Here is a 16,640-nt window from a genome sequence, read left to right on the forward strand (position 1 = left end):
GAAAATGGTGAATACATAATGCTTAACGCATGTTAAAAACATAATGTTTTTGGCACCCCTATCTTTATACCCAGACCCAAAACATAAACCTTAATTTGTTATCATCATCATATATTGCTGTGTGGGAATCATTTGATGTGCCATGGTAATTAAATTTGATTACAAACATTTGACATCCAAACATCTGAAATCTTGGATTGGACTCCTGGACTCCTGATAGACAGATTTGCTTTATTTTAACATAATATAACTGTAAAACTCTCGATATTATTTAATTTAACATGCGCCGTGAATAAGAAACACAAATGATGTATTTTAATATGATGTCATTTATTTTCACTAACATTACTTCACGTCCCGTTAATTTTATGCGAATATTTCGTCGTCTCCTCGGTATGAAAGATAAATTGCGCATAGCAGTGGAACATAATGAATTGTCTTAATGGATGGGATCTTAACTAATGATAGATAAGTCTATTTCCTTTTCGTCTTTGAGTCATCAAACGCAAGGTATTTTCTAATCTTATTGAGCATCATTTCACGTCATGTACCTTTCGTGTACTGACCTGACCTGACCCAATTCTTCCGCACATTGTCCTTACATCTCGCAATTGCTCGCAGTACAAAAATTTCCAGAAAATAATTCCACGGGTGTTCCCATTCCAGACTTATTAAAATTAAGTCTTTGTTTAATTAACAAAGACTTGGTGATTCTTTATGTGACATTGTATTTCAAACCTTCGGGCCATACCCGGCTTCGCAATAAAATACACTTCATTTTTTGTTCCTGGAACAATTACGTCGCTGTTTTCCGCGAAAGGTAGTCTAGAAGTTTGTTATTTTAATTTTTACCCGACTGCGGAGGCTTATTTTTGTCGGGCTTAGGTATGTATGGGTATATGCACGTATGTATGTATATTTTATGCATGTATGTCTCATTCTATAGAATGACTGACAATCCAAATGGCTTGAAGAAATTAAACGTTTAAATACGAGGGTGTCGTTTAAGGGAGTGGGACAGCCTATATAAAGTCATTTTAATTATGTTTCACGTACAAATATTTTGAGCGTTTTTTCTTCTTGTTGTATTATAAATCGATTTAATAACCTTTTCAAGACGTTGATAACAGAAGTTTATTTAACATTATGCATTTGGGTATTTCGAGTGATTGTTTCGCTAATGTGCATTCCCTAGTAATTTCGAAAATCTTCGTGTTAAACTCAACTTTAACACGAATATCAATTCAATATTATGCGAAGGAGATGCTACTGATAACTGTGTTACACCACCACTTTTTTCTTTACCACGACATCTGGAAAACCGAATGCAAAATTGGACGGTCAACGGTTAAAACTAACATAAAGCAGCTGAGTAATGAGCAAGTGAACTAAGTATCGAGTAGGCAATAATCCAATCGATAGACAAAGCTTGCGAGCTGGATGATCGTTGTAAAAGCGCCACGGACACGCAAACCTTGATCCGACAGACAACAAGATAATCACGTAACGCTGAATGAAACGGCTTAGGCTGTCTAGCATCTTAGTTTAGGCTCCATTATTGTATATTTGAGAATTGTATTTAAACGATTTTCTCTTAATATATATGTATACCATTGTATTCCATTATTGACGTCATTGTATTCGGCCACGCCAATCAATCAATCAAAACCCATTTACAAATTTCGCTTAATTTTCGAGTATATTCGGTTTAAGAGATGCTTGTAACAGAAGGACAGACGGGCAGACAGCGGGGGCTTAGTAATAGGGTTCCGTTTTTACCCTTTACCCTTTGGGTACGGAACCCTAAAAAGAACTGAAAGGTAGGAAAAAAGATGAAGGTAAATCTGATAGGTACAACAATACTTTTGGGCAGATAGATGGTGCTATCGTCAAGATCAATTATTTGTGGTAGGGCAGCGTCTAGCTGATTCTACTTTATAAATATAGCTGCCATATTAAATGAGCATGCGATCTATTTGGTATAAGGTGATCTAACTAATGTTAACATCAATTAGCACAGGAGTGGACTTACTTACCCAAGGGATTTAAATTGTAATTATATCTTTGCAGTCCCAAAGGGAGGATGTTTACAGTATCTTCAGTATAGTTACAATTCAGCATATACACAGATAATTCAATTACATGTCCTCGACTTAATCCTCAGGGTTTCATCTTGTGACTTGATAAGTCTTCGATCTTTTAGAATTTTAGATGGCTTATTTTATTTATAGTTTTTTTGTATATTTTGTAAATAAGTCCTTTTTTAGTTTATAGTTTATTTTATTACATAAAATTTCATATATATAGTAACTATAATTGTAAATAAATTTTAATTTTAATTAAATATTAGACTTTAGAATTATCAAGAAAATACGTTTTAATACATTATTTTATTTCAGTGTGCCGTCAAGACAGCGGTAACAACCGGCCACGGGATCAAAGTACAGTGTCAGAATCTTCCAGAAGATTTCGAACGGAGTTCTTAGAAGACTGGCCACACACACCAGGCTCGCCGTACTTCGACCCAAGCACGCCAGATAACGTGACTGGCCTAGTTGGACATCCCGTCACATTGTTGTGCAAAGTAAAGAATTTGCAGAATCGAACAGTAAGTTAACATTTAATAATATAAAATTTTAGCGTGCGTGTGTTTATTGTTATCCTGCTAAGCGACATGAAATATTTGTGTACTTTTGAGGTTACCTGACTGGTTCCTAGGTAGAGTTAGATTCCGTAGTCGATGCTATTGTCGAGATCTAGATCTACATATTTTATTTATCTTTTTGCACTCATAACATATAGAATGGTCCAAATATTACCTTGCAAAAACTTTATATAAGTATTTCGTTATGATTCAACCCGCTTGTATTTTGTAATTTTTGCCGATACTATAAAACATGTATATTATGTTCCATAGTAGTAGGCAATACATTTAGATCGGTAGCAGATTTACGATAATAGCCTGCTACGGAATACATGGTTATAGTTTTTAAATTTTCATGCAGCTGAAAAATGAGCCTGACAAAAATTGGAAAATTCCATAAAAATTAATGAAAATTTTCCACTAAAGTCAGTGGACCGAAATAGAACAATGTAATATAATGCATATTGCAAGTCATACAATAAAATCATTTTATTTAATGCAAACAATTTTGTGTGGCAGCAAATTATACCACAATTTAACTGATTGACTTCATGTGACCACAATGGAATAGTGACGCGTTGACCGTAATATTTATAACAATGAAATCATTAAAAACAATTTGCAGAACAGATTTTTGATACCATCTGCTTAAACCACATCAGTAATAATTATCATAACGTTATTTTTTTAAAGTATTGAAATTATGAAGCAAATCTGAAGAAAACAGAAAAAATAAATAGTGGATTGGTATCGGCCGCGCGTCGAACTTCAATAATCCTTTTTCGTAGATGTCCTCTGAGATAAGAAATTGGAATTTGGGACATGAGTTGTAATCTCCCTATTACCACTTATTCTACGTACCTATTGTAGCTTTAACTATATTAGTACCCCATTTTAAAGAGATGCCGTGAAATGAATAAAATAATAATAAAGTTATAACCATAAGAATTATAAAATTTCTGATTTGAAATTTATCGGTGTACATTATTTTTAATCGAATCCAATTCCATATTTGTTCAAAGAACTTCTGACCTGTGAACGACATTCAGTATTTGCAAAACGATACGGGAGTACGGGCGGACGTCATATAGAATGTCATTTATTTGATAAATACCAGAAGTACCGGTTCGAAATACTTATTCATGACAAACAATACGAATTCCGAAATAATTTCGCGATTTCGCTTACCTGTTTAATGCATGCGCATATTAATTTACATTACCGATGCCAGGATTGTCGCCGACAATATAAATCGGACATTTCTTGGCACTTGCATGTGTTTTGGCAGCCGTTCTGCTTCGTAGATTTCGTCGCAATAAGGTTTTCATATCCAGATAAGAAGGACATGAATCTAGAATTACCTACGCGTGCTGGAACACGAAATAATTCCGTCTAATGGCTGTTTTCGTGCCAGCAGTTGCAGCTCAGATATTGAAGCCATTTTGAAGATAACACTGAGACATGTCTGAAATGCCGTTGTGAAACAACTGCAGTATTTTATTAGCAATATTTGTGACCGAAGAATTTAGTTTCGAGACTACATAAGTTACAAATAAAGTTCTTTGGTTCATTATGCAATCCAATTGGTAGTATCTGTAGTTTCTTACATTAATCACAGGTTCCTAGCTACGTTTGAGAAGTAAGATGGAATACTTCGTATTTGTACTCAAATGAGAATACATATTAAGCATATGTAAATCAAAACACAACATTGAATTAATAACCAATCAAGGTGAAATATAGTCACAGTGTGAAGTGTGGTTACACATCAAACAAACCCAAAACAAACAAATGAACCACTTTGCAAGCCACCAATAGACACTTTGTCCTAAAGTTGTATATTATCAAAAAAACCGACACAACGATGGTAGTCACACACGGGTACAAATTCGAAAATTCAACTTTCGATTACCCGGAAACGGTTAACGTTAAATAAACTCGTACCTCCCGTGCTCCCATCCAACAATAACGACACTTGTTCAATCTCTGGTTTCACGCGTTAAAAGTTAACGGGATCAGAAACCGCGATTCCGAATTACAAAATCCAGTTTCAAAGTTATTTGTTTGTTCAACGTTTATTCTCTAGCTGGTATTTTATGTATTAGAAGATTGCATGCAGTCCGACTAATTTTTTTTGTTCATTACCATGTACTCGTTCATCTGAAGTCAACCAAAACTGGGTTACTTTTTATGCAGATCCCCTGCCATTACATTCCAGACGTTAGACCTCTTGCTGGAGATACTGCCAGAATGTGTTAAGTCTACTGACCTAGAATAAGATGGGATGCCTCAAAAAGTAACTTCGAACATTTTACAAATCCAAACAAAATTTTTGTACAGCAATGCGAAGTTTATTTCATTACCCAATGTTTATATATTTTAAATAAAGACAGACATATATATGATAGTGCACAGAATGTATCTAGTTACTCCTGAGCGCGTATTGACGGATTTTACCACGAAGATAGAGATGCACAGGAAGTAGCTATGAATACAGTGGACGACAAACGACATGTTAGCTAAACTTATATCGTTAACAGAAAGCTGTTAATGTCCTAGATCGTTTTCTTTGTCTAGACATGCCTTATCTAGTATCGGGTTTCAGATAGCGAAGTCTAACAAACACTTGTCTTAAAAGCTTGGGGATTTGTTCTTTTATTGGAAAATATAAACATTAGCCACACAATAACCAGACGGGATACAAGTGACGTCAATTTATCGGGAACTTAAAAAACATTACGTGATTTTTAAAGATTAAGTTATATAAATCCCGGAAACCTATTTTGGTCCCGAATTGCGAAGGTTTGCCAAATATGCTGATGGATGGAAGGTACTGTCGTTTACAAATTAGCAAAAAATACAAGACACAAAGGAATAATAGAAACACAAACTTTACCTTACAGTATCTGTAATAGTATTAGACTTTAAGACTGTGTTTTAAAGTAATATAAAACTCAATAGTATAAAGTTTGTTGGCGGAAGCGATTTGCTCTTTGATAACGTACATCAAACATGCGATGGCACTGAATTGTGAAGCAAATTTGTGGAGTATCGCGACCGGTCGATTCCAATTCTGTCCGGATCCTGAATACACACCGACCAACGTAAATATATATTTACTAGTGTTATATATGAAATTCTCGTGTCACAATTTTAGTTACCGTACTCCTCCGAAACGGCTTTATCGATTTTCACCAAATTTTATATGCATATTCCACTACACTTCCAACCACTAGGTCTGAGAATCGGCTACTATTTATTTTTCATACCCATAAGTGATAAGGGTTGTTCACCCTTAACATGTTTTTTATTTATATGGAAACACAATGTTTGCCGGGTCAGCTAGTAATTTTCTAAATTTCAACTATATCTATTTCATGCATGCACTTAATTTGAATAAAGAAATCATTTAAGTATTAAGTAAGCACTTAACATTGAGATCTTTCATTCAATTATTTTTGAAGTTATAGGGACAGGATGGTTTTTTTTATATAATATAGGAGTAGCAGACGAGCATGCAGTCCACCTGATGGTAAGTGGCTACTGCCGCCCATGGACATTCGTAATCTGACAACAAAACTGGAACGCCTTGGAAAAGTATGTCTCCCTTACCACACTTAATTAGGTCAGAAACATATATTTATTTATTGTTTGCAAGATTCAATAGATTCTAATTCCAGTATCTCCGGTCATTAGGTCAGAAACATTTTTTTTGCAAGATTCAATAGATTTTAATTCAATTTGTTCTAATCCAGGAAGGGGAAAAGAGTTTTACTTGCTTTCACTGAGAAGGGAGATGGAGATTATATAATTAAAATTATGTATGGTGATATAAAACGTGTCATTCACAATAGGGTCTTGCGAAATTACAATCATGTATGAGGTGCCTCAAAATTAATCATCCAATTTTGTTTATGAATAACTTTCGTACTGAATAAAAAAAGCTATTCTGAGTTAGAAATCTTTACCAGGTCGTTAACTTTTTTTTGCTAATTAGAAAATATGATATCTGTTAAGTGTCTTCCATCAGCGTTGACACAAATTTGCGGCCGTTTTATCATATTTTCCACGACTTTCCTTAGAATTTCCGCCGATAACCATTCGTTCATAAGCGCCATTCGTTCTTAATATCAAGGTTCTCAAGAGAGCGCAGTTAACAAAATTTCCATGTACGAGTATTTCTTTTCCTAAATAAAGAATAACGTACCCACATTCGAATATCTTCTTGGCGTTTCACAAGGCAATCCTCACGCGTTCTTCACCAGTTGCTTGCGTCTACTCTGTTATTCACACAGACACGAGATCCAATACATAGCTAATGCTTCCCGTGGTACCAGACGGAATACCAAAGCAATCTGAATCCAAATCATCAAAAATGGAAGAGTCCATCACATATGTCCGTGCATCTGGTTCGCTGACGACCGGTCAATATCCAAACACTAGAATTTTAGTGTCTATGAAATTGATTTCATATTCCATACTATTTGTCGATTGCAAGTTGTCCATTTTTCTATATAATAAAACTACTTCGCAATTTTGTGTTCTTATTCATATGTATATGCAAGTTTAAAAAATATTTGAATCCAAAAATTCTGAATCCATCCAAATCCTAATAATTTAATAATTTAAATTATGTTGTGTAGGTTCGGCATTTAACACATCTTTTGGAATAAATCACTGACTAGGAAAATGTCACGGTTTAGGTATTCATTTAGATAAAGCGAAATCTTTTATGTGCGTTATCATAAAAACTAATTATACATCAGGTATCATGGGTGCGACACCGCGACATCCACCTGCTGACGGTGGGCCGGTACACGTACACGTCGGACCAGCGCTTCGAGGCGCAGCACAAGCCGCGCTCCGAGGAGTGGGCGCTGCGCATCCGCAGCCCGCAGCGCCGCGACTCCGGCCAGTACGAGTGCCAGATCTCCACCACGCCGCCTATTGGACACGCTGTATACCTCAACATCGTAGGTGAGGAAAGATTACATATTTTTCGTTTATAGCGTGTTTATAGTGTGGTGACTTTCCGTAACTCATCAAGAGATGGCGCCACACGATTCTGTGTTACGCTGTCAAAGTTTTCTTAACATGTTACAAGCTTAGAACTGAGACCAATGGTATGAGTGAGTACGCCTACTACCCAGATGTTTTCGCTGAGTTCTCATTTAGCCAAAACACCAAGATATGCTTTCCTATTACTACAAATCATATTCGTTAGTCTACAATATCACCTCTATTCACCACGCTAATCATTCAATTTTATCATCAAAAATTCATCAAACTTCGTTTTTTAGATAAATGTAAAGCAAGATACTGAAGCTAATGCTTTATTATTTATATGTAAAAATAATGGCATTTAAAAAAAGGGAAAAAGAGAATAATTATTTTTAAAATTAAAAAAGACAAGCCCACTGAGTTTCTTACCGGATCTTCTCAGTAGGACTACCATGAGTTTACAAAAGTATTACTCGCTAGCGACTGCGTAAAATAAATGTATGAAAAATTGTACAGCGCCTCTGGTGGTTACTCGTAGAACTAAAATCCGTAGTGACGTAACTCGATACGTAAAAAACCTATCGAAATCAAATCGCTAGCGAATGTCATTATGATCTATTGCCATACAAATTCGGTCCCATGAGTCATTAATTTGACAGACGTTGTCAAGAAATACCGTAACGATAGTAGTTACATAACTACTATTACTATTAGTGAATAACATTATTCACTAGCAAAATGACAATAGTTTTCTATTTACCATTTTTATAGTGGCGTTTCTATACCAACTCATGGTAATGCTACAGTAGTGGTCGCGTTCCGATCCGGTAGTAGTAAAAAAAAATATTGTAACTGACAATTTGTAAGTGCCGCCCTAGGCCTATACAAAATAAATATATTTCATTTCATTTCATTGGCTACATGGTCTGCCTTAAAATCGTAGTTAAGAGTTTAATCCGAAGTTGAAGTATGGCTTTTATGGATCATACACTACTAGATAAGCTAGAAAATTTTGAGAAGTTATTCGTAGCTGTAATGTAATATTTCAATTCGAAAAGTTCCTAACATAATTATTTGAAGAATCCCTAAAGTTGACTTCTAAGAGAATTATCCTCTAGGATAAATAGAATTTTGTTTGTTCCCACCATCGTCTATATATAACCCACGTTCCAATCTGTTTCGATCCCGAGTCGATGTCAAAGAGTTAATCTTGCTACGAATATTTACTCTCACTTGTTTGAACCGAAAACGCCTGTTGACTGTGAGAATCGACTTCCTATTATGAAGTTAAATTAAATTGTAAGTGAATGTTAAAGTATGCATATATATAGATGTTTTGTTTTGTTTGATCACTACCTCCAGTTGTTAAAATTAGTTTAAACAACCATGTTCTACAAATATGATATGTTGCTTGGTGATTATTTTGTTATATTTCATGTATCAATAACCCACCACCATATTTACTGGATTTTCTCAAATAAACTACGCTCAATTATACATTCAACGCTGCGCTCAATTATCCACATACATATTTTTAATAATAAGGACACTACTTATGTGACTTAACTAAAGCAATTTATTGTTAAGCACAATAAGAAATACGAAGTAAGTTTAAAACCTTTATAACATTTATCCATAGTGTTAACAATGTCTTTTTTGAGTTTCATATTTTAAATTCCCTATTTGTTCACAGAACCAGAGACGGAAATAATGGGAGGTCCAGATTTGTTCATCTACGCGGGATCCACGATAAATCTGACGTGCATCGTGAGGCACACGCCAGAACCACCCAACACCATAAACTGGACTCATAGAGGAAAGGTACACATATTAGAAACTTTTTAAAATGTAGAAACGTGTTTGGAAGGATTTTTAGCTTCAGCAAAAAGGTTTAGTCGAGTCGATATTAATTTCACATAACTGTAGTCACATCCTTTGTTTGGTGATATTTTGTTAGAGTATTTGTTCGGATTTGGTCTTACGTACGCAAAAATGGCTTAGTGCGAAAGTGCCTTGTTCAATGATGGTTGGAAGAAAGATACAATAAGTTGGTAGATACAATTGAATTTTACAATTATTTTATCAATTATGTGATAAAAACTTTTTTAAACTAAATCGCCGAATACTTAGAAATGTATGTTTATGTCCCTCACATGATTTAGATAAATTCAACGACACCTTATTTATATTAAAATCCGTCAAGCCGTCTGGACTATATTAAGGTATTTAAAAGAATGAGAGATAAATACGCTCGAAAACATTACCCTCCGGCACGGATCAAAAAGCAAATCATTTCATGAAAGTACAGTAAAGAAATACCCACAAGTGAAATCTCTAAGAATTTCCATTACCAAATGGATTAACTACATTTGAATGGATTGACCACTATTAAGACGATTACTATTGCAATCCCCAGTGTCACAATTATTCTGTAAATTTGAAGCTTCCATTTCCAATAGCCTGCGGGAACCCGTTAGATATTCCATTTCTGTAAATTCAAACATTTTACATTCATAGGTGAGCCAACGGGCTTATACGAGTATACGTATGTGTAAAATTGGAATCAGAGATGTAATATTTGTACAGTTACTGTGTTTTGAGCTTCTCGGTCAGTATTTGCTTGCATTACCATTAATCATTCGTGATTTTTAAGTTCCTTCTTGATTAGACAGGCTTGTTTACTATCATATAGACATCACCAATTTAGATTTAAGATTTGGACAACAAAATGTATATTTAATGTACTGTTTAATTTCTTTTGTCAGTTCTTAAATGGATGAACCATAATTATAGTTGATGTAATTAATGCAGGGTAACATATGCGTCTAGAATGAAGACATTGCCAAAATTCGATCTATGGTATAGATTGATTGTTTATTAAAAACAATAATTATTAAACCTTCTTACGTCAGCGATAAATCTCAATTAAAAGCGCTTTATTGTTACTTATTTGAATAACATGATTGATTTGAATAACAATAATAATAAATCAAGCGAACTTTTGTACTTCATATTTTTTATTTCGTTGATTGTAATCGAATTTAATATTAATTCATTGGTAACTCCTTGAAATATCTTACTGATTGGCCGTATAACAAAGATGTTATGAGTAAGAAGTTAAGAACTCAAGTTACAAAATAATAGAAAGTTATTAGTGCGTATAAAACATATATAATGTTAATCGGTAATAATAAATACATTTATTTACAAACGTATATGAGACATCCCATACAATGCCTGGCTTATACAAAACTCGAATACACTGATAGTGCTTGACAGTTCCCAAAAGTTTGTCCGTTCCACTTTGTTATTATGTACAACATGTTAAACTAACCAAGTTAGTGTGTAATGTGATTCTCTTTTCTGTCACGAAGTCGTGGTTAATCATACATGAGTATATTCTGGTTTATTTTACTTTTGCTAAATTGTACTTTTTCTTTTTATTGTAATCGCCAATAGAATAGAAGAATTCTACGCTTAAATTATTTGTACACTCACAGCCCCACACTACGATTCCCTGTATTGTGGGTGCTACGGACACACACAGAGACAAATACGCAAATACCCAGACCCAAAACAGAAATCTAAATTCATCATTTAGATATCGGTCTGGACGAGGATCGAACCCGGGACGCTCTGCCCGGTAGGGTGACCGCCTCCACGCTGGTCGGGCTGAAAAGGTGATATTAATCAGGAAGTGTTTAGATACTATTACTGATTTAGTTATATTACGTTACATTAACAGACCTCTGGGATGAAACGGATGCATCCATGAAATGAGCATCTGTAAACACCAGAATTTTACAATAACGAAGAATCATGTTTACTGGCACCGAAATACTAGAAGGAGCAACCAAAATAAATTTGAAAAATGCCGATATAAAGATGTAAGTATTGAAAAAGGAAGAGAAAAGAAATTGGAGAACCTTTAGACTCACATGAAGTTGCATTTGAACAAAGGAATATGTGAAGTTACCTAATTTCAATTCTCCACTACACCAATGAAAAATAAATACCAAATATTATACGCCTACCACTACAAGCAAAGATTTCAACCGTTTCATTATAAATTGAAACCTATAAAAACTTCATAAAACATTTTATCAGCGCAAAGCTTAAACATTGTCATAAAACCTACGCCATAATTTTGAGTACCTAAGTTATTGCAGCTTTTGTCCCAAAAAAGGCAATGATAATAACAAAGCAACATTGAGGCTGAATGAATTAAATAATTTCGCTGGAATATAATTCTAAGAGGCATGATGCTAAAAGTTAAGTCGCTAAAGGTCAGATCTGTATTAACTTTATACGCTATTCGGTTTTCATTACTCTAATAAAATGAGAATTTTATACCGAATTTCAATAACATCGATTCATAAAAATTACGATCTTCTGAACGTAACCCTTTTCATTTAAGCTTTCAACTTTTATACTGTACTAAATTTGGCTTATCTTTTTCCTTGATAATTTAATATTCTGCTTAAAGTATATTAAAAATTACAATACAAATGTATAAGAAATTATACTTAGGAAAAAGACCACCTTTAAAAGTGGTAGATCCCTTTTGGTTCGACTCCGGAGGCACCACTGAAAAACCTTTTTCCAAGGGAGAGATATTTATCCGAGGCGTTCCAAGTTAGTCCTCAAGAGTACCAAATCATCTGTGGGTACCTCAGATAGGACTGCTATCTTATTTGGGTTCGATAACAGATGTATGGCTAGCAGAGGCCACGGACACGAACAATGGACTGCATGCTTGTTTGCTACTTTTAAACTATTCAAAACTTACGTGAATACTTATATAATGACTAAGATTTCTTAAATAAATGTTCTGCCGTTCTAATAAGTTATACAGTTCTAATAATGCTACCACTAATCCACCTTTAATACATAGATAACGTACTCTCATAGTAAGAGCCTTTATACAACAGATCCAATAGATTCTAAAATGTAAAAGTCACGTTCCATCTTTACAACAAACATAAGCTTACACTTCGTTTAATGTTGTTTCTTGAAATTAGCACCCGGTGTCAAATAATTTTCTTTAATGTTTGACCCAACAAGGCTTATTTGCTTTTATTATCATATAATTTGAGCCCAACTAAGCACTCCCTTCCCATTGCTGTTTCCCTCATTTATTCCATATTTCCGGCTTGCATCCAAAATTTGCGCGGAATTAGCTTCGTAGATTATCTCGAGGAAGTAACGTTTAATTCTACCGACTTTGTTTAACTGAATTTAACGGTCTAGCAAATTATACATTTCCGTAGAATAAATAAGTGAATTCATCTAAGCCATTGTAATACAAAAGAAGATACACATTAAAAATGGATAAAAATATAATGAAGCTAGTTGTTACAAAATCTTCTGAACTGCGCTTTGAACGCGCTTTAACAATCACAAATGTTGAGTTTGTGACTTATCGTTACAATAATTTACTGAATGAAGTGATAGACTATGATAATTTGTATACAGTGTCGTCCTATTAGATATACCTAAGATCTTTCTTAGTTTTTTTGTAAAACATGAAGCAAACGCAAACAATATCTTGAAATTCTAGCTAATATTTACATTATTCAGTGTTTATTTAGCACTAAAATGTAAAATAAATATACTTAGGAGCCTTCATTTCAGACTTCGGTATTTTGAATATCTAATAGATAGTTAGTTGTTTATACTATAAACAAAAACTTTTAATGAAATTAGTACAAACACAATAGTATATTTTAAAATCCTTTTAAATTCGGAAAACAGAGCTCGCACTATCAATCTAAAAAGCTTTTTGGAATGTGTCCAGCAGTACTTTCGCGTATTTACTAAAACTTTAACAGTATTTACATGAAAGTGCTGACCTAGAGGTCAGTCTTTAAATTCTCTTTTATTCCGTCATATTTAGGTATAAGCCCCGTCTAGTTGAAAATAGGTCGCTTGTCATACTTAGTGTATTGTTGCAAAAGAAAGGTAAAACGGTAATGCCCTAATATTATTATGATGAATGTATACGATTTTTTTGGGATATTTCTATTATACTGAATGTTGTTTCTTAGTATAAATATTACATTCATATAATTTTCCGTTTTGTCCATAAATATATGAACAAACATTTAATTGTCTCAACTTGACGTATTACAGCAGTTATTAATAATAGGCCCAAGGGCAATGATATGAATTATAAGATTTTACAAAATATTTTTTAAATTATTTCATCCGATTTAAACTAGCCTCATAACCGGATCAACCAAACCTTAAAATTGGATCAATATAATTTTATAAATAAGCACGAAATACTTATCCATTTACCATCCACAGACAATAAACTTCGACTCAACCCGCGGTGGCATATCACTCGTCACTGAGAAGGGGATACACAGTAGCAGTAGGCTACTGGTACAAGCTGCTCGCACATCAGACGCGGGTGCGTACCAGTGCGTTCCGGACAACGCGCAATCCGCCACTGCGAGGGTACATGTTCTTACTGGTAAGATTATTTTAACAAATTTATATTGGTTATTTTAATAAATGTACACTGATTATTGATGTTATTAAATAGACCAATAAGTGTCGGAAAAAGGGATACACCGTAGCAGTAGGCTACTGTTACAAGCTTCTCGTATGTTAGATGCGGATGCGTACCAGTGCGTTCCGAACAACGATCAATCAGCCACTGCGAGGGTACATGTTCTTACTGGTAAGCTTATTTTAATAAATATGTACTGGTTACTTGTATTAGTTATTTTGAGAATGGGATACACAGTAGCAGTAGGCTACTGGTACAGGCTGCTCGCACATCAGACGCGGGTGCGTACCAGTGTGTTTCGGACATCGCGCAAATCGCCACTGCGAGGGCACATATTCTTAGTATCAAGCTTATTTTAATTAATCTACATTGAATACACGTATTGGTTAATAGACTAAGTAGTCTCTGAGAAGGGGATACACAGTAGCAGTAGGCTACTGGTACAAGCTGCTCGCACATCAGTTGCTGGCGCATACCAGTGCGTTCCGAACAACGCGCAAACCGCCACTGCGAGGGTACATGTTCTTACTGGTAAGCTTAATTTTTATAAAAGAAGGCTGATTACTAGTGTTTTATTAAATAGACAAATAAGTGTCGGAAAGGGGGATACACCGTAGCAGTGGGCTACTGGTACAAGCTGCTCGCACGCTAGACGCGGGTGCGTTTCAAACCGCCACGCAAATCGAAAAGAAGACGAGGGAGTCATCAAGAAGTCCGTACATAGTAGTAGAAAGTGTACACTGTACACACCTCGGATGCATCGGACGCTCATATAAATGCAAACCGGACAACAATCCGCAATCGCGATTGTACATGTACCGACCGTTATTTATTTGTTAAATAAACAGAAAAGGAAATCCACTGAGTTTGGATCTGAGAGCCAAGCCAAGTATTGAACACTTGAGTCAACGAGAGAGGCATACAAAGTAGAAGGATTCTCGTAAAATCGTACATATCGGACGCGGTCGCATTTCAACGATACTCATAAAATATTTTTCGTAAAATAATCGTAAAAATTATTTGCATTATTATTACTATAGCAATGAGACGAATTTAATTATGATAAGCGAATTCGTGTTTCGAATAGTGAAAATTGATGTGTCGAATGGCACAATTTCCACATAGTTCATCTTGTATCGACCTCTTCATGATAGAATTAGTAAATCCAAATCGGTAATAAGTTAATTTCAATCAGATTTTAGTATTCTATCCGACTGTAAAAAAATTAAATAAATGCTTTCGGAAACGGAAGTACTTTTTAGTCCACACTCGGTCAAATCGTAAAAAATTCGCCAATCTACTGCAAAAATGGTACTGTCGAATTTATTGAAACTGTAACTGTAAACCATTTCATTTTTGCAAGGTATGTTCTGAAAAATAGAACAGGCAACGATATTGTCTGTATTCACTATGCACATTGTACACGTTACACTGGTTAAAATGGTTTGAATTTGTAATTCTGTCATGGCCGAAATATTTTATTTCCGTTTTGAACTAACATTTACTTTTGTAACCTTTTTTAAGTTAGTTACTTAAGTTAGTTGGTAACCTTTCACAGATTAATAATTTCTACTGTAAGTTAGATCGGTGGTAAATAATAAGATAAGTAATTACTAGATAGTGATTACTAGATAAGGTGGTAGGACATTTCTAGATTCAACTACGAAGCATTGTAACAGCAGTGTGAAGAAATCCTATGTTCTAGTTTGAAGTATTACAAACAGACATATACAAAGCACTCCAACTGATCCCTCAGAAGTAGAATCCTATGTATGGGCAACCTTAGCTGTAGTTTGAATCTTATTTGAGGATGATTACTTTGGCTAATGATGTATGTATTTACGTCTAAGGGTGAATAATTAAATTGAGTTCATCGAAATTGAACGCTACTACTGGCGCTATTATTTTATTAATAAAAATAAATATTTATTATAAAACAATAACCCGTCCGCTTAAAATATCCTATGTCACTCCCACATTTAAAAGAATCCAACAACACCTCATAAGTTAAATTTCTTAAAGTCATTTGCACTGTAGGGCATGCCAAAAAAATAAAGACAGATACGCCCGAAAAACACAACAAAAACAAAAAATACGGCAAAACATTATTTTGCCTAATTTTAGCCCAAATCTGAGTGCGCGATTAAATTACACCAAAATGTCAACCCCTCAAAATACTAATAGTGATATTATAATTCAATCATTATTTTGGGCGATTGAACTTGTTGATAATACGTACGAATACTAAATCAATTTTCTCGTTCCGTGACTAGAAATCATTAAACCACTTCCCAGTAACGCGTCAATCATTGCTTTTTAAGTGCTGGCGTTTGTTTGTTTTACGCGGCTGTCGAGTTTTTTAACCGTAATATTTTACGAGGGCCCTATTGTTAGCCCGTCAACGCTCGTTATTTAAGGGTTTATTAAGTTTTCTTATACTGCTATTAGAAATATACCACTTTATTTTTAGGTTTGCGT

At 34.5% G+C, this 16,640-nt stretch overlaps 2 protein-coding genes across 2 annotated transcripts in view; one reads left to right on the plus strand and one right to left on the minus strand.

Annotated features, from left to right (window-relative positions):
- Positions 1-16,640, minus strand: part of LOC140749555 (zwei Ig domain protein zig-8) — a 286,333-nt gene that overhangs the window by 208,927 nt on the left and 60,766 nt on the right. The window lies entirely within an intron of this gene.
- LOC140749691 (zwei Ig domain protein zig-8) overlaps positions 1-16,640 on the plus strand; it is a 48,464-nt gene that overhangs the window by 31,133 nt on the left and 691 nt on the right. Inside the window, exons 3-6 of the mRNA XM_073082813.1 lie at positions 2,400-2,608; positions 7,411-7,621; positions 9,339-9,466; positions 13,955-14,123. Coding sequence (XP_072938914.1) covers positions 2,400-2,608; positions 7,411-7,621; positions 9,339-9,466; positions 13,955-14,123 — 717 coding nt within the window. The remainder of the gene's footprint in view (positions 1-2,399; positions 2,609-7,410; positions 7,622-9,338; positions 9,467-13,954; positions 14,124-16,640) is intronic.

The sequence above is a fragment of the Epargyreus clarus genome, unplaced genomic scaffold (genome assembly GCF_041222505.1).
Source record: "Epargyreus clarus isolate Ecla_fem2 unplaced genomic scaffold, WU_Ecla_fem_2.2 ptg000018l, whole genome shotgun sequence".
Classification (NCBI taxonomy): Eukaryota; Metazoa; Arthropoda; class Insecta; order Lepidoptera; family Hesperiidae; genus Epargyreus; species Epargyreus clarus.